The 21319-nt window shown below is 38.4% G+C and overlaps 2 protein-coding genes across 4 annotated transcripts; both read left to right on the forward strand.

Moving 5' to 3' along the window:
* Positions 1-3642: 3642 nt before the first annotated feature.
* LOC103711389 (lysine-specific demethylase JMJ30) lies at positions 3643-10642 on the forward strand. Of its 3 annotated transcripts, none has more exons than XM_008797516.3 (7): positions 3643-4197; positions 4912-5121; positions 6321-6452; positions 6558-6701; positions 9686-9778; positions 10068-10135; positions 10245-10642. In XM_008797516.3, exons 1-7 carry the CDS (start codon positions 3703-3705, stop codon positions 10246-10248), a joined length of 1146 nt encoding a protein of 381 aa, XP_008795738.1. In that variant the 5' UTR covers positions 3643-3702; the 3' UTR covers positions 10249-10642. The 3 variants fall into 3 exon arrangements, with proteins under 3 accessions (XP_008795738.1, XP_008795736.1, XP_008795735.1); XM_008797514.4 differs by having other exon boundaries at positions 10068-10158; positions 10245-10622; XM_008797513.3 differs by lacking the exon at positions 10068-10135 and having other exon boundaries at positions 3644-4197.
* Positions 10643-15871: 5229 nt separating this feature from the next.
* Positions 15872-21042, forward strand: LOC103711409 (IRK-interacting protein). The gene is made up of 2 exons (XM_026806352.2): positions 15872-16281; positions 18759-21042. The coding sequence occupies exons 1-2, from the start codon at positions 16066-16068 to the stop codon at positions 20274-20276; spliced, it is 1734 nt and encodes a 577-aa protein (XP_026662153.2). The 5' UTR covers positions 15872-16065; the 3' UTR covers positions 20277-21042.
* Positions 21043-21319: the final 277 nt, after the last annotated feature.

A 21319-nucleotide genomic window follows, 5' to 3' on the forward strand; every position in this document is an offset into this window, starting at 1 on the left:
CCTTCATCCATTATTTTGCTCTTCTTTTTTGGCAGGTCAATAGGTCTATGAGCTTCCAAGGTCGAGGTGAGAAACCGTAGCCGAGGAGAAAGGCTGAGGTGAAGACTAAGATCGAGGTGAAAACCAATGCTGAGGTGAACTCTAAGGCCAAAGTGAATACCGAGGCCGAGGCCGAGATGAGAAGGCTAAGGTGACGCTCGTGGCTTAGGTGAGGAGACCAAGGCCGAGGCGAGGAGCTTGAGGTAGAGCTCCTAAAGTTGACCAGAAGGCCGACCAACATCAAAAGGCTGGGGTGAGAAGACCGACTTGAGAAGGCCTACCTAAGAAGGTTGTAGCTAAGGACCTAAGGTGAGAAGGCTATGGCCGAGGTGAAGATCGAGGCCGAGATGAGAAGGCCGAGGTTGAAGCGAGGAGAATGAGGTCGAGCTCCCAAAGTTGACCAAAAGGTTATTTAGAACCAGAAGGCCGATATAAGAAGGCCAAGATGAGAAGGCTGACTTGAGAAAGCCGAGGAGAAAAGATAGAGGTGAAAAGGCCAAGGTGAGAAGGCCAACTTGATAAAGCTGAAGTAAAAAGGCCGAGGTGAGACGACCAACCTAAGAAGATCAAGGTGAAAAGGCCAGGGCGAGAAGGCCAACAAGAAGAAAGCAATATTCTACATTGATTTTTTCTCTTATATTTCCTATTTTTCTATTATTATTTAAAAGCCCTTCCCGACTTAGGTATCGGAGGGTCCGGCCAAAGCCAATTCAACAAGTCTTTTTCTTTTTTTTGTTTGCAGATCAACATCTCTCCGTGAATTGACTGGTGTTCTCTAGACTTCCATGGTCGGACAAAATTTGTGCATCAATAGAAGCTTGTTTCTTTCTACAAAATCTCTATTCAACCAGTAAACTTGAACTCTGAAGCATGTTCAACGAGACTGCCTTTTTATTGTGATCTTTGTACCGCTCTAAACACTAACTTTTTTTTTTGATGTGTTATATGGATCTCTAACTTAGCCGGGGACAGCATACACGAAAAAAGCCTAGTAAGAGCATAATTATTAGAATAAATAAGTATTATGGAAGCAACCTATTAATTTTATGTTGTGAGTTCATAGGTTGTTTTTTTTTTTGATAATCAAAGATCATAGAAGGCAAATATGCTAATGTCATGTCAACAAGATGTAGCACGCCAGATGTGGCATAGCGTTAAAATGGTATTTTTCAAACTTATTCACGTGAGGTTGTTTATGACTTATAAGAGGGATACTTGTGGCTGTGTAGTTGGTTAACCCAAAAAAAGAAAAAAAATATGGTCAACAAAAAAATAATTTTTTTATTTAATTAGAGTTTTTTTTAAAAAAATAGTATTTTTATGATAATAAAATTTTCATGCTTCATAGAAACAAAAAATTTATGGAAAACATAGAAAACTACTTTTTTACTGGTTAGGAATTGATTTTTTTTTCTTCACAAACTACTCTCAAGTCATCAAATCAAGATCTTTTTTTATTATTAAAAATATAAATTATATTTCACATAATTTTTTTACAAAAATAGATGTACAATTAAATATAAATCACTATGGAATGTACTATTTTTTTTAATAATTAACTAATTTTTTTTGGTACAATAGTAGTTCATGTCAATCTAGCATGAGTACTACCAGCGGAGTCAAGAAAAATGAGGTAATATAGGGGTGAAGGGGTAGGGTCGGACACTGTCCACAGGACCTCTCCTGAGTGATGAGCAGTAAATGAGGCGACCCAGTCGGCAACCCTATTCACTTTTAGATAAACATGAGCAATCTGGATAGGACGACATCCGGACACCAATCTCTAAGTGTCTCTAAGTAATGGATGGCCATCGTCTTGTCGCTCATCCTGCTGATTCCAATCAATCACCATAGTAGAGCCTGCCTCCGAGATAATGTAGTCAGGCCCTAAGACACTCATCGCATAAGTGATCTTCTCTTATGTTGCCCTAAGCTCGACTCCAATAATAATCATATTACAAATGCATTGCCGGTCTGCCACAACTAGCCTGGAGATGTAGTCTCGGATTACCAATTTCGTCTCTACTATATTTGCTTGTTAAAATATGATAGTCAAAGTTCATTTTGAGATTAGAAGGCTGGTTCAGGAGATGGGTGATTCTCATGCTACACATGTGTATCGGGAGGCGAACAGAGCTGCTGACTGGGTCGCCTCTTACGTAGCTAGGCATTCCGGAGAGTTTCTTTGGACTTCAGCAGCTGATAGTCCCACTCCGTTGTTATCTTTACTTTCTTTTGATATGGCTGGATGTACTCAAATTAGAGTTATATGAACTGCCGTTTTTAACAAAAAAAAAAAAAGTTCATTTTGAGGTAGTCGGGGATGGAGGCTCTCAAAAAACCTGCGGGGCTCGTTTGGTTCGCGGGAAGCATTTTCCCTCCTAGGAATATGATTTCTGGAAAACAAATTCCTAGGAAGAGAATGCCTAGGAAAGTATTTTTGGAATATTTGGTTGACTATGAGAAAGTGACAAATTTTCAAAGTGCTTATGTTTGGTTGGCCATCCACTTTTCTAGAAAAGTTATGTATAATTCCTATTATGCCCTTAACAAAAATTAAATTTTTAATGACTCTTTAATGCTTTTTTAATGCTAAAGGGATTTTTTAGAAAAAAGTAAAAATGGAGTGATTTTCGTCTCATGGGAAAGTAACTTTTCCATATTTCTAATGAAAAAAACTTTCTCATGAAATGTGAGAATCATATTTCCATAGAAATATAACTTTTTCTTCTTTCTTCTTTAAAAATTCCAACCAAATAAGAAGCATCTCATTATTTTTTGGACCATATTTTTTTTTCCTTCCTTTCCGCGAACCAAACGAGCCCACAATGTTTCTCGAGAAAATTTGCAAGGCTGCATAATGATGCCCTAGCTAGATACCTTGACGGTCATGGGGCCCATTACTCCAAAGCGCGGTACTTATCTGTACTCCCTTCAAACAAATCTAAGCAACATCACGAGTTGTCAATTAACAAAGTGTCAGATTTAAGCACTCAAGCATTTAAGGTCGCAGAAGTATCATATATACATGAAAAGTGCCAGGGTGCCCCCCGAGTCACGTGAACATTAATGCGACGTGCAAAACCTTTTGCAATAATCAAGCGTTTCATATATATGAGCTTTAATCGTACATTGATTGCCATCTTCTGTAGACTTTGGTGTGACCCCCGCCGGAACTCGGACTCCCAAAAGCTGAACCGGATCGGGCCCCAAAACCGCGACGTGGTAAAATTCCGAGCACCACCATAATGCTTACCGCTTCCACATGTCACATATGTGGACGGATAGTAATCTAGTATTAGTGCACGGGGCCCGTTTGACTGGGAGGTGACCGCAACTTTCTCACCCACCATGTAGATAAGACACCAGCGAGCTCGGGTTGGAAACGCGACCCCACGTCAACAGGTCTTCAACTCTTCCCATACCCACGAATGCGACTACCGTCACCACCGGTCGGACTAGCGGCGTATTCTAAGTTGAATACCGGCCTGCGTCTCAGAACTAGGACCATGGGATTGATTAAATACCCGTTACCGAAGGAGGTAACTTAAAGGGAGGTAACGGGACACTCTAGTTCCTTGGTCTAAAAGATCTTCGTCTGCTCTTTTTGAAGATTTCTAGTCCGGAGCTCGTGATTCCAAATCCGTTTCCGGCTCGCGCCCCATGGGAGGCGAACCCGGTGGCGGCGCCGACGCGGCCCCGCGGGCGGCGGAGGAGGCGATGACGGTGGTGGTGGACGAGGAGACACGGGCGGCGCTGCTGCGGAAAATAACGGTGGAGGGGGGTTTCGCGTACGTGAGCTCGGCGGAGCTGGCGGCCGGCGGGGACCTCCGGGCGGCGGAAGCGGCAAAGGAGATGGCGTGGGAGCAGCTCCACTCCGGGCCTTGGCACGAGGTCGTCCCTGCATGGCGGGACGCGTACGCCATGGCTTGCCTCCAGGTGGCGGAGCTCCGGGCCGGCGCCGGCGATCGCCGGGAGGCCCTCCGGGCGCTCGACATGGGGCTGATCATGGGCGGCTCGCTCCTCCGCTGCGACCTCCACGCCGCGGTGGAGAGAATCATGGCGAGGATGGGCGAAGGGGAGGTTGATGGATCCGACGGTGGGGATTCTGTGGAGAGGTGGAAGGAGGAGTTCTCCAAGAACTGGAACTTGACAGAGGTTTAGATTTGTATTTCTTTTCCGAGTAGATTTGTATTTTTCATTTATTACTATTATCTTTAATTTATTGGGAAGAATTCATTGCAATGCGATTGTAATGAACTTTTGGTGGGACTGATAGACTGATAGGGTTTAGATTAGCGTTATACTTACGCTGGAAATTTAATCTTGATTTGTTACCTAATGCTCCTCCTTGTCTAATTTGTTTGGACATGGTCGATCTCGACCGTACAACTGAGCTCATCAAGCTTAGATAGGCCATTGCTTGAATATGATATAGCCCTGGCATTTATTTATTTGTTTGTTTGCTTGCTTTCTTGTTGCAATTTCCAGATTTATTTACAAGCATGTGAAGTATTTATGAATTATCCTACCATTTGTGCAATTTCATTGAAATGCAAGTTCTTTAGTTTTATATCTTTGTAGAGTTGGATTTTTTAAAAAATAATTCTGGGTTTGCGGATTTAAAATTGGCTTATTATATTATCATCATCGTGAATTTGTGTTTTATTTAATGGCCAATCCATTTCGTTAAATTTCAATATTGGCAATCTTTTATATCAAAACAATTAGATTTTACATGTACAATTTTAAAGTTCTGTACTATTAGTTAACTCAAGAACCTTCTTGCGCTTTTATTATTTTATAGATGATGCAGAACAGATTGGAAAGTAAATGAGTTTATGCTATTGTCTATTGATTCTCATCTTGTAGGTGCTTCGAGTTCTGCCAAGCAGATCATTATCCTGCAAAATAATCGAGAAACGGTCATCCCTTTCTTTGGAGACATTTGTACGTGATTATTTTTTACGTGATTCTCCGGTTATAATCAGTGGCTACATTGATCATTGGCCTGCAAGGACAAAATGGAAAGACCTTGAGTATTTGAAAAGGATTGCAGGAGATCGAACTATCCCTGTTGAGGTGAATAGCCTTTCTCTTTGTAGGTGATATTTGATCTTCACACATCGTGGCATGATATTTGGAGAGCAAGTTGCTTATTGTCGATCAGTTGTTTATGTTGGATCTATATACTTGAGAATTCTGAACTTAAACACAGAATTTGTGAACATGATCTATGCACCTTTCCTCAAGCAAATGCTCTTTGTTGACAAAAATAAAACCTATCATCATATCCAATAAGCAAGGCTTATGATTGAAGACAAAGTTGGGAAATCCACCAAGTTGACTCATGACTCAGTTATCTTGGACCAATCACTTGGTGTGTGAAACTGATGTAATCAATCAAATCAAGCATGATGTGGATAAAAATGCAGATTTTGATGTGACCTCTCCAATGGATATTGTGTTTATATTTTAGGGCTCATGCTTTTGGATATTAGTCTTTGTGGTTTTATTCAAATGTACCTGTTTAAGATATTAGTAATTTTACATCCTTCACTCTTTGGTTTTCATAAATTTATTAAGTCTTATGAATTATGATACTATGTTTTTTAGAGATAATGAACTTTGGAATGTGTTGTTGTTGGCAGATCAAAAGTGAACTATTTACCCTCAAATTATTGATTTTTAAAGGTAGCTAAGATGATTGTTTTGTGATATGAGGTTATATATGTATAAATACATACATGCATGTATGCACGCATGCTTTTAGATAAATCATAAGTGTTTTGTCTTAGTTTGGGTTCTACATATTCTTCAGTTGAATCAAAAACATAAATACTTACATGATAGCATTTTTTATATGATATTTGGAAAATTTCTTTATGTTTTCAATAGTTCATAAAATAATCATGACTTGTCCAACTCTGAATAGCCTGAGTCAAACAATCAAACAAGTCTGAGGTTTTTCAACTTGGTTTTGGTAATGCGGTAATATAACTAATCAACAAGTTTTCTTCATTAGGTAATCTTTATCTGGTTGATACATGGGAAGATATATCAGTTAAAATTTATATGTACCTCTCTCTGTTCTATTTTACATTTGTTCCGTTGACTAAGTGCTACTTTATTTTGATGCTTATATCTGTATGCATTTGTCTGCATGCATGCTCTCGTTTGCTTGTTCATTCAGGTTTCATGCTTCTTACTTGAAAGGGAATTGCTTTTGGCTTATGTTTAATATTTGAGCTGAAGTCTGGTAAAGTTGATAACATTTTCAGGTTGGAAAGAACTATCTCTGCTCTGAGTGGAAGCAAGAGCTAATCACCTTCTCTCAGTTTCTTGAGAGGATCTGGTCTGCTGACAGTCCTGCCAACCTGACATACCTAGCTCAGCATCCCTTATTCGATCAGGTTTCTTAGTCATGTTCTAATGCTAAATTTCTGCACCATGTTAGGATTATATAGTAGTAAAATGGTGATTTTTTATTTTTGTCACTACTAACTATTTAATTTTAGATACAAGAGCTGCACAATGACATAATGATTCCAGACTACTGTTTTGCTGGTGGCGGGGAACTCCAGTCTCTAAATGCTTGGTTTGGTCCACTTGGAACAGTGACACCACTGCACCATGATCCACACCATAATCTTTTTGCACAGGTATATTGAGAGAACCATGCTAAACATGGTAGCTGATATTTGACAATGTTATAACTTTAAATGCTTTATATTTATATTGTTAGACCCAATAGATTGCTCCTGGTACTTATTGCCATTTGAGTGATTCCATTGAAAATTTTCTTTTTTACTTTTATAAAGGGTTCTTCCTAGTACATGCAACCTTCTTCTAGATTTAGTAAATTGTCAAATAAAAATGATTTCCTGAGTCATGATCATTAATCTTGCATTGTGTAGAATTTTAGACAGCAGTAACAGTGAAATGATCTTTATCATCGTGATTCTTGATGGAAAGGCACAGGATCACACATTTGTGCACAATAATGCAGAAGGCATCTCCCTCATTTCTATTGCATTCATTCTGAATTCAACTCTAATTTATGATTTTTTTTATTAAGGAACATTTAGAATTCACTTAAGGAAGCTGGGATTTGCATATGCTTTTGTTTACTGTGACCGTTGCAAAAGCAACGTGGATCTCGTCTGTTTGGGAATTGGGATCGACTTGATCAATCCTTTTCTATTGTTCTCATTGGAAATCACGCTTCAAATATTGCAAGCTTTAGGTTACTAATGTATGCTATATGAAACTCTTGGTTCAGCCATATGTTTTGCTTACCACCCTAGATTTGAATTGGAAGTTGGAAACAGAGTTTTTCCCATTAGGGAGGCCAAAAATATGCATTTGCTATGCAACAAGTTATTGCATGACTCATCATGGAAAGTAATAAGTTGATGTTCAGGTATATTCATTCTATTATCATTTCTTGCTTATATTTCTTCTAGTCCATCTCCATATTGTCGCCAACTACCATAATTAAGACTTTGTAAATATGGACATTTTTTGGTTATATGCCTCTGCATCATTCATATTAGCCTCAAATTAGGTGCTGATTGTTTTTTCCAGCTGTTAAAGTATAACAAAACTATAGCCTTTGCGCTGGTTCATCTAACTGAAGAGTTGCAAAGGTTCTTCTAACTGAAGACTTGCAATTAGCACCCAAGAGCATTGCAAATGTAGGAAATCTGATGCACATGTTTCTACCATGGATTTGCTTCCATAATTTTTTCAATTCTGATTTGCTTTCAGTGTTCACAGTTCTTGCAACACTTGTAAGCCAATCATTCTTATCCATGATTCTCCTGAAGTTCAACATCTAAGCTCTGTAGAATCTCTTTGAGGGTCTCATTGCATCATTTTTCCCCAAGCTCACATGCCAATACTTGAGAATGATTATGACAACATTGTTTATGTTCTTATGAGGGTGCTAGACATGCCCTCTGTGTTTTTGTTTTTTAAATTTTTCCTGAATTAGAATGATATTTTATATTTGATACTTGCTATAAAAAAATTATATAAAGCCTTTGTTCCTGTGAATCCAGTAGAAAGATGCTTTTTGTCTTTCATCAACCAAATGGAACTATGTTCTGTGATCGGATCCAAAACGATGTTGTGTATGCAGCAAACTACTTTGAAATATTCTGTCAAGCATTTGCTAGTTTATTCTGATCATTTGTGTAAAGGAATTTCAAAAAATTACACTCTTTAGTATGGATCCTTTTGATAATCTGGTTTGTGTTGGAGAAGGTACAGCATGTCTGGTGTCTTGCCAGAGGGTTGCTTAGGTTTGCTACTGAGTTGTCGAGCATTCTATAGATTGCGGATGGAGTTGCCATTGAGATGTATTTTTACCACAAATGATTAACCTGCTGCGGCTGCCTATTTAATATGAGCAAGTGATGCCCTGGTGTTTCAACTGGGGCGCTGGCTATGCTCACAGTTGTATATAATATAAAATGCTATTTTTAAATTTATATTTTGACTACTGGTAATCATCAATGTTATGTGCAAATGAAGCTGAAACCAAGCCGTGGCTTGTTAGCAAAGGAAAAGAAAGAGTGGTTTTTCACTTACACTTGCATGTTTATCATAAAATCATCTTTCAGTAGTCCCTCGTCTCCTTCCTCGTTTTCTTTTGCTTCCACATTCTTTTTCAATTGTTTTCTTCTCTTTCACTATTCATTTTGTATCTTTAGAACTTTTTCTTATTCGATTATCACTCTCGCTCTTCTTTCTTTTTCTCTTTCTTTTTTAAAAATCTTCCTTTAGCTTCTCTTCCTCTTGCCAAGTTCACAATGTCTAGCAAGAACAAAGCACAGGTTTAGACATCGTAGGACCTCCTTAATGTCCAAAAGAGTTTATCATCATGTCCTTATCTTGGAAGGAGACATTTGGATTAATATATTTTGGGAAGAGATTCCCATCTTGGTCCCTTGCATTGTGTACATTCCCTTGAAATGATGCATGTGTAATGCATAGTTGAGAGCCCCACAAGTAGGTGACATCCACTAAATTTTTAGCAACATCCTTTAAAAAATTTCTCCAAGAATAATTCAGTGACAATTAATCCTCTATGTTAATGGTCAAGTAGTACCTCAAGACTATACGACAATTTATGGATCCCTTGAAAATTCAGTATACATATTGTATAGTGGATTTGTTCTGGTCAGTTTGAACGGCAACATCTGAGTTAATCCCACCAAAATTCTATCCTGGATAATTTGATTGGCAATGCTCGTCATAAGTTTAGATGAAAGTTGTCAAACACATGTTTTCATTAGCATGCAGTTCAAAATTTCATAAATTGGTAATCCAAGCATAATGGTCATCATAGCCTAAGACATGTCTCAGTCCATCCACGCAACTAGCTGATCAAGAAATACCGAGCCCATGTGAGCTTTATCTCAGTTCCTAACATGTTAACAAAAATCTGATCTAAAGGTGCTACGAATTGTTAGATCATAATTTGTGCTGGTGCAACTAACCCCCGAAGCCCTTAAAGAGGTAACATGTGGGCAATCTGATTTGTGTTTTTGTATTTTCTCTTCATATAAATTGTTGGAAGGTAGGCACATCAACAGTCACGAGGCTTATTATTCTCTTTTTTTTCCTGATATATTTATAGGTTGTTGGCAGAAAGTACATAAGACTCTATCCAGATTCGGTTTCGGAGGACTTGTACCCTCATAGTGAGTCCATGCTGAGCAATTCCAGCCAGGTACATGCAATTTCTCTTAGAATCTCTTAGAAAGAACCAGGGATGATGGTGTTGATCTTCAAACAAGAATGGCAGTTATCCCCATATGATTTTTGTCTTTGAAACCCAATAGGGGGCATGGCTTTGTTCCATTGTGAACATTTCCAGTGCACAATGCTCTACTGCTCCAATACAGATGAAGCATTTACATGTGTTAACATAGATACGAACAGGCAAAATCTAGTTTTTGTATTTTTCAGATAAGAACTGTGTTAGTAGTGCTGATATATAGTGTTTGATGCTTGTGTAGTTTGAACTCGGCACTATTCTGAGGACTATCTTTCGAAGATTTTTTCCCCATCAAACATTACTTATGATGTGCAGACTGCTCTCATCTCTTTGTAAAATCAGTTTATATACCATATCTAAAGATTGTTTCCAAGTTTTTTTTATAGTGTTCTGATTTCTGATGAAATTATACTTGCAGGTAGACCTTGACAACATTGACGTGAAAGAGTTTCCTAAGGTAGAAGATCTGGACTTCATGGATTGTATCTTAGAGGAAGGTGATATGCTTTACATTCCACCCAAGTGGTGGCATTACGTGAGGTCGCTTTCCCCGAGCTTCTCTGTTAGTTTTTGGTGGAGTGCTACAGGGCCATCAAAGGGTTTACAGTAGTAGTCCTATAATTTTCCATGCCGTTTGTCTTATGGGTATTGGACATCCAATGAAAGAAATTTAAAACGTCATTCTACCCACTATTTGCGATCCATCATCACAGGAAATGTCATGTTCTCTTGTACATGGTTGTTTTTGTCTACTGATCAAAGAAAATATACCATAGCAAACTTTCTCGTAATCAAATATTTCTTCTACTCTGCTAACATTTGGAGAAGCTTTGTTGCCGTGACTTACCAAGGCAAGAGAATTGCTTCCTTTAACCAGTTCAATCTGCATTAACCCATTTCAAACTTATTTACTAAGATGAACGATGCATCTGACAGGAGAAAAAAAAATCCATACATCCGACGAGAAATTTGTCTCCACTAGGTATGAGAAAAAAATTATTTGCGTCCGGTAGTTGTTTTTAAGAACAAAGTATAGACCAGCCGTTAGTGCGTGCTGTTGTTCGTTAATGTGCAGTCATTCAGGTGAAGTCGTTTTGTTCAGAAATATTCTTGCACTCCGCCTAACAATTATAAAATGAGTCTAAATTGAAGCAAAGAACGGAAGAAGGAAACTGCTAGTTTACAGCCAAACAAGTAAAAAAGATGGTTGGAGAAGCAGCTAACGGAGATCGCAAAAGAACAGCTGCATTGGCCTGCAACAGAAGAAGTGAAACATCCAAGAAAACCAAAGGTGACTATCATCACAGCAGGGTCTATTGTTCCTTTTAAACTGGCCGACGCCGCTCTTTACTTCCTCCACTAATATGAATTGCATTAGCCCTCTTCACTTCTACTCGGGAAGAGCAACGATCTGGAGATGGATTCTCTCTTTTTATATATATATATATATATAACTTTGAGTGGTGGGAACTGAAGAAGGTACTCTGGTTTTATGAAACGTAGCCTTCCTGGTCTGCCTCTTTAGTTTTTGTTCAATGTAGAATTCAATTTGAGAGCAAGGATTTGCTAGTGAGTAAGAACTGATCTATGCATTCCTACTTCATGAGACGTGCTATTTTTGGTCACGCACTTGGGCCGCGGCCTTTTTTCAACCCATTCATCGATCCCTCCATCCATAGGCTGGACCTGTGAATTTTGTTGACCCGCTCAATCCGTGTTTGATTCGATCTTATTTTTTTCATTTCCTAGTTGACTATGTACGTATTAAACTATCATGCTGGTGTTCCTTGCCCCATGACCACTTGTAATCGGTTAGTGAAATAATTAGAAACTAAATCTACTAACTCACTTGCTGATTAAGGACCATACACTCTTTCTTCAGGAAAAAAAATTTACGAGTCTGTTAATTTGGGCTGTTTTTCACGATAGGAGGGACCACTGGTTATTTTTTGGGGTAGGAATGACCTTCCCCTGTTTTATAGTACCTTAAAGCTCCTTTCTTAGTATTCTTATTATAACTATTACTATCATCATCATCATCATTATTTGTTATTGAAAGGAAGTTTTCTAAAATTGTCCGATCACCATATTTTGTTATCTCTAACGGGCATATGGAAGGATCCAAGCTAGAAAGCTAGGAGAAGCAAGTGCACAGGAGTAGAGGTAATTCTTTGCAAGCCTTGTTGCCATCCTCATGGGTACAAACTCTTCGATCCCCTGCTTCTTTCCTCAGTCTCACTTCAGCTTTGAAGGGCCAAAGTACTACCACCTTCGGGGCAGAGGGAGTGACCCATGTTTGTGGATCCCACTTGCATAAGTTTCCAAGTTGTGCTGTGCTAATTAAAGTTACCCATTACCAACAAAAAAAATGAAGCAATCCGCAAATATAACAAGGTTAGCTTGGGTTTGTAACCTCACTTAGAGCATCCATAGTTAGCTTTTAGTTTGTGCAGACAAGCTTAGTCACAAACCTTAACCAAGTAAGAATGCAGTAGTTAAATTTTTTTAAGGGAGCCTTCATTTAATGAAAATACGCCAACGACCATTATTTTGTGTAAGAATTAGCAAAAGTGTGTCCAATAATTGAATTAACTTTCCTATATTTATCTTTATCTAGTTTCTCTTTTTCCAAAAAAATATGAATTTTGTATGTGTTAGCAACGACTTCTCCTAAATTTGCAACCAGAGCATCAAATTTGTCATGCTCTGTGTGCTTGCTTAATCCTGCATGGTCTTGAGAGATGTCTGTACCAGGTGTCATGCCTTCCAGTGAATAAAGTAAAGCGATCCATCTAAGTTCAGTAAACTTTTCTGGTTCTTTAAAATTGGAGGGCTCGGATGGGTAGTAGTTGGCTCTTTCTGGGAGCCCATTGATTCCTCTTTTGAGGTCCATGCCAATATGTCCTTGTATAATTTTGTTCTCTGTATCCATCCAAGGTGGTGATAAGAATTAAGAAGCTTGAAAGACAGCCATTGAGTTACAACCACAAAGGCCATTGAAGGATCCAAACAAAGGCTAGCGTACCGAAAACCTTATCCCTCATATACCGAGAAGAACAAAAAGTTAAGAGGAGCACATGATGGCAATTGGCGAGAAACAGGAAAGCAAATGGGAGGGTTTTGCTGTGAGTCCTGCACTTTTACGTAGGTTCTGCTGTTAGAAGTGCTGTCATTTATTAAGAAAATGAATGTCTCTCAACCACTGTGTGTCATTTATTTCTAGTAACTCATTTGTTATCTGGGTTAATTACCTATCTGCGATGTAATTATTTCTATGCAAAATTTATACGTTTCTGAATGAAATTTTCAAGGTGTATATTCCCAGATTCCTAATAGGCTTGGGTGTTCGGTGGCTGCGAAAATATACATAAGTGTTCCTTAGGTTTAATGTGGAGGAAACCTGATAAAAATTGGATCTTTCCATTCATGCGGAGGTTGGCAGTGCGTCGTATTGGGTGGTTGGCCGTGCAACGAAACCTTACCTATAAAAAAGGGAAAAGCGGTTATTGGAACACTAATTCGCCACTGTACTCTCCCCAACTCCCTCCGACAACCACGCCCTTCATTAGATCTCATGACAGCGGGGGAATAAAGCAACCCCCACCTTCCTAAATAATATAATGGCCTCCTCCCCAAAACAAGGCCTGCTCTTTCAAAAAAATTTTCTCAGACAGATAAGGGTGGCAATTGGACAGGATGAAATATGGATCGGATTGGATATGAGTTAGATCAAAAATTTATTAACCCAAACCTAATCTATTTATTAAATAGATCGAAATTTTAAATCTAGATCCGACCTATTTATTAAACAGATAACTTGATCCGACCCACATAACTTATTTATTAAACAAATTAGATGGTTAGACAGATTAAATAGATTTAAACAGATTGAATAGATTAAGCGGATCGGGTTAAATAGATCAGAAACAGATTAAGCAAGTTTCAAACAGGTTTTAAAAAAGTTAAACAGATTTTAAACAAGTTAAACATGTCGGGTCATAACCTGACCTAATTATTAAAAAGGTCAGAATGGGTGAAATGGGTCAAAGATTTAAATCTGAACCCAACCTATTTGATATATAGATTTAGACAGATTAATCCATTTACGATCTAAATTTGTTTATGTCAAACTCAAATCTGCTTAAAGCGGATCGTTTATGGGTCGAATTGATGGGTTAGGTCATAAATAACCACCCATATGGATAGATAAAACAATCTTTGAAGAGAAAAAGTGACCTATGCGGAGGGGGCCAGCGGTCAAAGGTAGTTGTTGGAAAGCTACCGAGTTTTTGGGTCTTCCTCACCTTCATCCACACTTCGGCCTTTACCTTTTGGCCATGCTTTTATCAGACCAAATTGCTCTCAGAGACCGGGCCGGTACCAAGCTCGATGTCATGGAATAGTGGGTGCTAGGACCGCGTATACTAGAAAAATATGCCAACATTACATTATAATCCCTTCATGCTTTTAAGATTTTAATGTTAAAAGAATAATAATACTGATTGAAAATGATTGTGATAACATTATACATATAGAAGCAAATATTAGGAGAACATGCACAAACATCAGAAATGGATAGTTACAGTGGCTTCTTAATTTTCTTTTGTATATTCCATTAAAATTATTATCCTTCGCTTTCCTGGAGAAGCTTAATTGTGCATGAGAAACGTATACATTCCCCTGATGGCATCTATTCCTCTTTACCATCCAGTGGACAATGTTACTAAAGCCAAGAATTTGATGTGCTAAATTTAGGTTTGAACCATTTCCTTCTCTACTTTCTCGGGATTTAGAACTATTTGTTGTGAAAACACTCAGTTCTTATAGAACCTTTTTTTTGAAGTTCCCAGATTCTAAGACATCTAGTTTTTTTTCTTGAGAATTTAAGTGTTATTCAGATATCTCAAGTATGATGTGATTCAAACTATGCCTGATTTTCTAAATATTCTAATTCTTGCACATGAACCCAGAATTCTTTCTTTTCTAGAATGATGCTTGATACCACTTAAATTCTTGATTAAATAACACCTGTACAGCCAGGAAGCAAGACTTTGCTCTTGCTGGCCGCATGAAGCTAGTTTTTTATGTTTTGGCCTTTCAAGAGACGGTTTTTAACATTCGCGTGCAGACAGAACTCCAAGGGAATCACCATCTTCTTGCCTCTTGGCCTCTTTCTTGGGAAAAGGCTACTCTGCTACTCATGAAATGGAGTGCATTATTAGCATAATAAGCCAAAAGGTCCTCTAATCCATCAAAGCTAGCTGTTCAACAATTGAAGCACACAAAATTTAATTTAGGGCCTATAGTTTAGTTGGTTGATCATGATATCTTCAACCTTTTCTTGCATAAAATCCATCTTGCATATTGCTACAATATATATATATATATAATATAATATAGTAGAAAATTGAAACTCTGTCACGTACTAATAATTTTGTCCATTACGAGAACCAAAGCTCCAATTTAGAGCTTATTGCGTGGTTGGTTAGCAATAATATCCACCATATTTTCTAACATAAGATCCATCCTGTTAGCAGCTAAAACAAACAGCAGCCTGGCAAAAGCTAATAATGCTGTCCATCTCAAGGACTAATTGCATCATTAATCAAGTTCATTCTCATCATTTGAATAAAGATGAAATTGATATCCACTTGTCATGTGCAGTTTACATTAATCTAATCAAAGGTCCTCCACACCTAATGCTTACATAATCTAATCCAAACAATAAATAGAGTCGGTGTCTTCTCATCTCAAAATAAAGGAACCTTCTCAACAACAACAACAACAACAAAAACACAAGAAGAGAGGGACAGAGAGAGAGAGAGAGAGAGAGAGAGAGAGAGAGAGAGAGAGGTACTCAACTTTTTATCATTTTTATTAACATTACAACTATAATTAAAATTTGAAAAATCCAAATAATTATATGCTGATAAGTAGATAGCAAAGGCTTTGGAGTAATTCTGACCAAAGTGACGCCTCACAAGGCATGCTCCATGCTATTATATTGCTGCCATTCATTCCATTGGGCACTAAAAAAAGGCAGCTGCTTTCACTCTCCACTCGTCACCCCGCCTCTTGGGGGTCTTACCCTTTTACCGCAGACCTTAGATTTCCAGAATCCCAACACGTACGCACACTCTCTCTCATTTTCTCTGGCTCCCAGGTAGTTTCTACGGATATGGTCAAACTAGTATCGCCTCTGGAGCTCAATCCCCACCCTCCGAGCGCTTTCGAGCTCCATGGCTTCTTCTACTGCTACGCAGGCGCAGGGGATCCAGAGGCGTGACGTCCAGGCCGCCATGGCCAAGGCCGTCGAGCTCAGGGCCCTCCATGCGGCGCTGCTCCAGGGAAGCGGCGGCAGCCCCGCCGTCCAGAGGCTCCAGCCTGGCGCTTCCCCTTCTCTTTCCAGGGGTCCTAACCAATGCTCCGCCGACGATTACCCCGTCTTCGCGCCGGTGAGTTCTTGCGGCTCTTGCTCAAGTTGTTCCCATCTTCTTCTTCTTCTTCTTCTTTTTTCTGTGCGTTATTTTGGTTTTGAGCTGAGAAAGTTGGTTTTCCAGAAAGGTAGTTTTTGGTGGATATTATTGCATGAATCTCTTTTTTTTTCGGTTGAGTTTGATGGGTTCATAGTGTTGGTTTATGTCTTTATGATTGGGTGGAGGTGTGTTTCTTAGTCATTCTCTGGATTTTGATGGATTTCTGATGTTGTGGTGCAGTGGAATTTCTCTTTTTATTTGGTTATCTTGGTTTGGCATTGGAATTTCATGTAAGGTTCGTGGATAGTTCGTAATCTATATAAATAGAGTTCCTCAGGCTCTTTAAACTGATCTATATTTTAATTCAACGGGTGCATGGTACTACGGTGTTTTGGTTCCTTCAATTGATACCTTCGCATTCATCATGTGTTCTCGAGTGTGTTATAGCTGCCTTTGGCACTTTTGTGAGATGGGTATTTGTGGCATCTTTCATGAAGTGTTAAGTAGTTCTATGTTTATCCAAGCTGCTGTTTTTTGTTTTAATAAAACCTCTTGATGTCTCTGTTGTTTTTGGTATCCTTTATGCAACTTGTAAGACGAGATTTGAAGAAGATTATAAAGAAGCTTGCTCTATGTCAAGAAAAACGAACGCAAGTAGGAAACTTTTGATTTGTGTGCTATGAAAAGAGGACTACACCCATGGTCAACAAGAAGGAGATGATTCAGTTATGGAAAGCAATCCGCAAGTATAAATTAACCACCCGGTTGTTTATTTTCTTCCATACAAATAAAAGGACCCTACTTTTCTGATGCTTCTCCATAGTTCTTCTTATGTATGGTGATTTTCTCTTCTAAAAACCCACTAATACCCTTTTTCTTTTTTTCTTCATTCTCTTCCTTTATGAAGCTTACCTTCTTAGTGGCAAGGACGGTTTGCACAAAACTGTGAGAAAACAATGCTCGATTTTGTACCTTGCTCTCATAAACAACCATGCTAGACTTTTCTTTCTAGGAAAATTTGGGTATCCTGATTAGACTTAAACATAATGTCCACTTTCTAATAAGGCGGTACTAACTTCTTAGCATTCTCTACATTTGCTTCTGCTTGGTCCTCAACCTTGTTAGAATGTTTTTTTCCCTCATTTTTCCATCCCCTTCCTGGGTGTTTTCAGATAATAATATGATTTAAATATTAGCCAAATTTTATGAAAATCAGGACTTGTTCATTGTAAGCCATTACTCTGAGCTGACTACCATCATTTAGATCCCTCAATAACTCAGAAAAGCTGAATCAATTGTTGAACTGTCCAAGCATATGGGCGAGATCATTCCTCATGAATCTCAATGGTGCACATATTTGTTAATTTTCCTCGTGGAATAGGGTTGTGCCGGCCCAAGCAGATTACCCTAGCCTTCTTGTGAGTAAAGTCCTCTAGTTATAAATCTTTATGAAGTGGCTCTACTTGGCCTAATTGAGTGTTCTTATTGGTAATTATAGAACCTAAAATTTCATCAAGGGCTATCAGTACTCCTTTGAAAACTGCATTCTCAAAGTAAAGATTTATACTAACTTTTAGCTCCTATATGTACCCAGAAATATTGAAGGCTTGGACCTTGCTTTCAACTTGGTTCTTGCTCTTCTGTGCATGTGTTTGTGGCGCTTGAATATTTATAATGAAGATTAATTGCCAAAGCTGTTAGTTTTATTAGTGAAATGTATTTTTTTGTTCTGTTGATTTGTCCATATTGAATTGGCCTTGCATATTGCGTCGATGTTATCTGTGTTTGAAACAAAATTTTCTAAATGTTGAATAGAAAGAATGGGATTGATAAGTCGAAAGAGCTAAGCTCTTTCAGGATTTCAGCTTCCCTTACTCTTGCTGCTTTTTCATGGGTGACGGGGTAGTCCTAATCATTTTTGTTGGGCAGTGGTGGTGACATGGGTTCACTTCTTTGTTTGTTAAGGCTTGGCATCAGCTTCTGATATTTGTCCAGTACGGCTGCATAGTTTTGTATGCCTATGCGTTTTTAATATTTTCTAACTACCCTGTCTTGGCAGTTGAATGACTATTATTAGAACAATGAGCATGGTGCAGTGAAAAACAAAGATCTCTATATATTTTGTCAACATTTCATTTTTACTGGAAGATAGTAGTTGAGCAAAATATCCATTGAAATATCATTTTCCGGTTTAGTCTTTAAGTAGAATTCTCGGTGAGATTATGTTGCTGTGGATTCTGAGATCTTTATATTACTAGAGCTGTCAATAATAGAACTTCCCAATGAGTAATATTGTCAGCAGACAAAATATTAAGTTTTACAGATTCTAATGGAGAGATATCATTCATTATTAAAATCTACGCGGATAGAAGAAGTATCTCCTAAGTAGTATATTTATTTATTTATTTATTTATTGGGTTTGTAAAGACGGCTTTGTGATTTATTTTTTCTTGCAGAGTTATGAAGCAGAAACCTTACCTGGGAATCACTACATTTGTCCAGAGAACCAAAGCTTATCAGAAATCTGGAGCGGAATTGTGCTGGGAGGAGAAGACAGAGATGATGAAGCCATTTCCTCTGATAATAAAAGTGTAAATAAATTTTCTTCCTCAAACAGCGAACAACATATTTGCTCTTCGAATAACTATTTATCCAACGGAAGCCCATATTTAAACCACATGTCCCTTCTGCAAATTGCTCCTGGAGATGATAAATCTGCGAGTAGGAGAACCAGTTCAGGAGAATTCAAAACCGTTGCAACATCCAATACATGCAAGCCTGCTACTAGCAACAGGGAATCTGAAAATGATCGCAAGAACACTAAGAACATTACTAGCACAGCACCGGTGCCTGACACACAGCCGTCCATACAGTTGCATAGAAAGCAGAGAGGGCCAATACTTTCATGGTTGTTTCCCAAATCTAAGAAGACCACCAAGTCAGAGATGTCCCCAAACATGATAGAATCTGAGGACATGTCCCAGTGTTTAAAAGACTGGGGGTTGTTTTCCCTCGAGTCATTGAAGAAAGAGCTGCTTGAGGCCAATGAGAAAAGGGATGCTGCATTGGCAGAAGTTGCAGAGATGAAATCTTCTTTAGGAGAACTGAGACAGAAGCTAGCAAGCTTAGAAACATACTGTGAAGAGATGAAGAAGGCTCTAAAACAGGCAGTACAAGCGAAGGACACTCAGGTTCTGGGCGGGCCAAATTTGTCAAAGAGAGCAAAATCCATCAGTGGCAGCAGAGATAATTTAATTCCTGTCAGTCTTGAAGTAATGGTAGAAGGGTTCTTACAGATAGTATCCGAAGCAAGGCTCTCTGTCAAACAACTCTGCAAGACACTCATCCACCAGATTGAAGAAACTGATAGTGATCTGATGGAGAAGCTAAACTTGCTTCTCCAACCTCATCATGTGACATTAAGCAATAAGTACTCAAAAGGAGTACTGTATCATTTGGAAGCTCTCATAAATCAATCCCTATATGAGGACTTTGAGAACTGTGTGTTCCAGAAGAATGGATCACGAAAATTTCTGGATCCCCAGCAAGATCACCAGGAGAACTTCTCAGCTTTTGTTGCGCTGCGGAACTTGAGCTGGAATGAGGTCTTGCAGAAGGGAACTAAGTACTACAGTGAAGAATTCAGCAAGTTCTGTGATCAAAAAATGAGTTGCATCATTTCTATACTGAATTGGTCAAGGCCATGGCCTGAACAGCTGCTCCAGTCATTCTTTGTTGCTGCCAAGTGCATTTGGTTGCTTCATCTGCTGGCCTTCTCCTTCAGCCCACCCCTGGCGATCTTGCGGGTTGGGGAGAATAGAAGTTTTGATCACCTTTATATGGAGGATATCCTCTTTGACCGGCACAGAGCACGAGCCCCAGCTCAAGTCAAGATCATGGTAATGCCAGGATTTTATGTTCAGGAGAAGGTTCTCAGATGCAGAGTTCTGTGCAGGTACAGATCTGTAGCATAACCATTCATTCTGATGCTTTTTTTTATAGTAAATTTAGGCTTTTAACAGACTGTCATATCTGAATCAGCCTCTCATCTCAGTGAGGGAAGATTGTAATTTTCATTTGACTAATGTTAAAGAGCATTTCGTGTACCAGTTGAAATGAATATGAACAAGATAATATGTTCGGTAGGATTTTGCTTTGTGTGACTGATTCTACTAAAATTTAGGGCACACTGTTAATGATTTAGCTGATGATCAAACTGAGCAACTGAAAGTACCTTGTGTCTACTACTTCCTATGTTGATGAAACCCCTAAGATTTAGAGCTGGCATGTTTGCAGGTTTATCAGACAAATGAGCAGGGGGATCCATTTACTGAGGAAAGTACAATAATTTTTTTTCACGTTACAGTAGAAAGCCATTGTTAAAATATTATGCACATCTGGTATTATTTACTGGTGACATGGATGTTGCTCTAAATTAAGTTATTCAAATGAAATTGATGCTTAACGAAAGTTTACAAAACCATATTTTAATTGGTGGCAAATTATGAAACCTCTAAAACAAATTTGAGCAACTTTTTTGACAAACAGGTGACCAATGTTCTTCTATTATAAAAGCCCTGAGATTTCAACTTGCTAGTGAAATGAAAGGAATGAAAATGGTGGGACAAGTAACACAGAGGATGACAACCAGCACTAGGAAAAGTAAAAGAAGTACAGTGGTATGACTAATATATATTGTACAAAGTTTTTTATTTATCATGTGATGCTGGTATTAATATATGTGCTTAGCCATCATTAAAGTTTATTTATTAATATGAGATATATATCTATGATGTTGCCATTAATGTGCTTGACCATCCTTAAGGTTCATTGCTTATTGTGCAACAAAAAATTAATTAAGAGCGGTCTAAGAAATTGTTTATTTATCTGCAACTGGACATGTTACACTTACAAATCTCGCAACCGAAGTATATATATATCTAAAACTACTTAAATGAATACAATTATGAATGCAGACGTAGTGGAACTATAAAAAAAAGGTGTCAAATCTTACAAT

Source organism: Phoenix dactylifera, unplaced genomic scaffold (genome assembly GCF_009389715.1).
Source record: "Phoenix dactylifera cultivar Barhee BC4 unplaced genomic scaffold, palm_55x_up_171113_PBpolish2nd_filt_p 001015F, whole genome shotgun sequence".
In the NCBI taxonomy this organism is placed as follows: Eukaryota; Viridiplantae; Streptophyta; class Magnoliopsida; order Arecales; family Arecaceae; genus Phoenix; species Phoenix dactylifera.

What these genes read in the sequence shown, in the direction of transcription:
- LOC103711389 (XM_008797513.3), top strand. Translation starts at nt 3,703, where the DNA reads ATGGGAGGCGAACCCGGTGGCGGCGCCGACGCGGCCCCGCGGGCGGCG. An exon ending in AGCATCCCTTATTCGATCAG is followed by an intron (nt 6,453 to 6,557) that starts GTTTCTTAGTCA and finishes ATTTAATTTTAG; the next exon opens with ATACAAGAGCTGCACAATGA. An exon ending in TGCTGAGCAATTCCAGCCAG is followed by an intron (nt 9,779 to 10,244) that starts GTACATGCAATT and finishes TTATACTTGCAG; the next exon opens with GTAGACCTTGACAACATTGA.
- LOC103711409 (XM_026806352.2), top strand. Translation starts at nt 16,066, where the DNA reads ATGGCTTCTTCTACTGCTACGCAGGCGCAGGGGATCCAGAGGCGTGAC. An exon ending in ATTACCCCGTCTTCGCGCCG is followed by an intron (nt 16,282 to 18,758) that starts GTGAGTTCTTGC and finishes TTTTTCTTGCAG; the next exon opens with AGTTATGAAGCAGAAACCTT.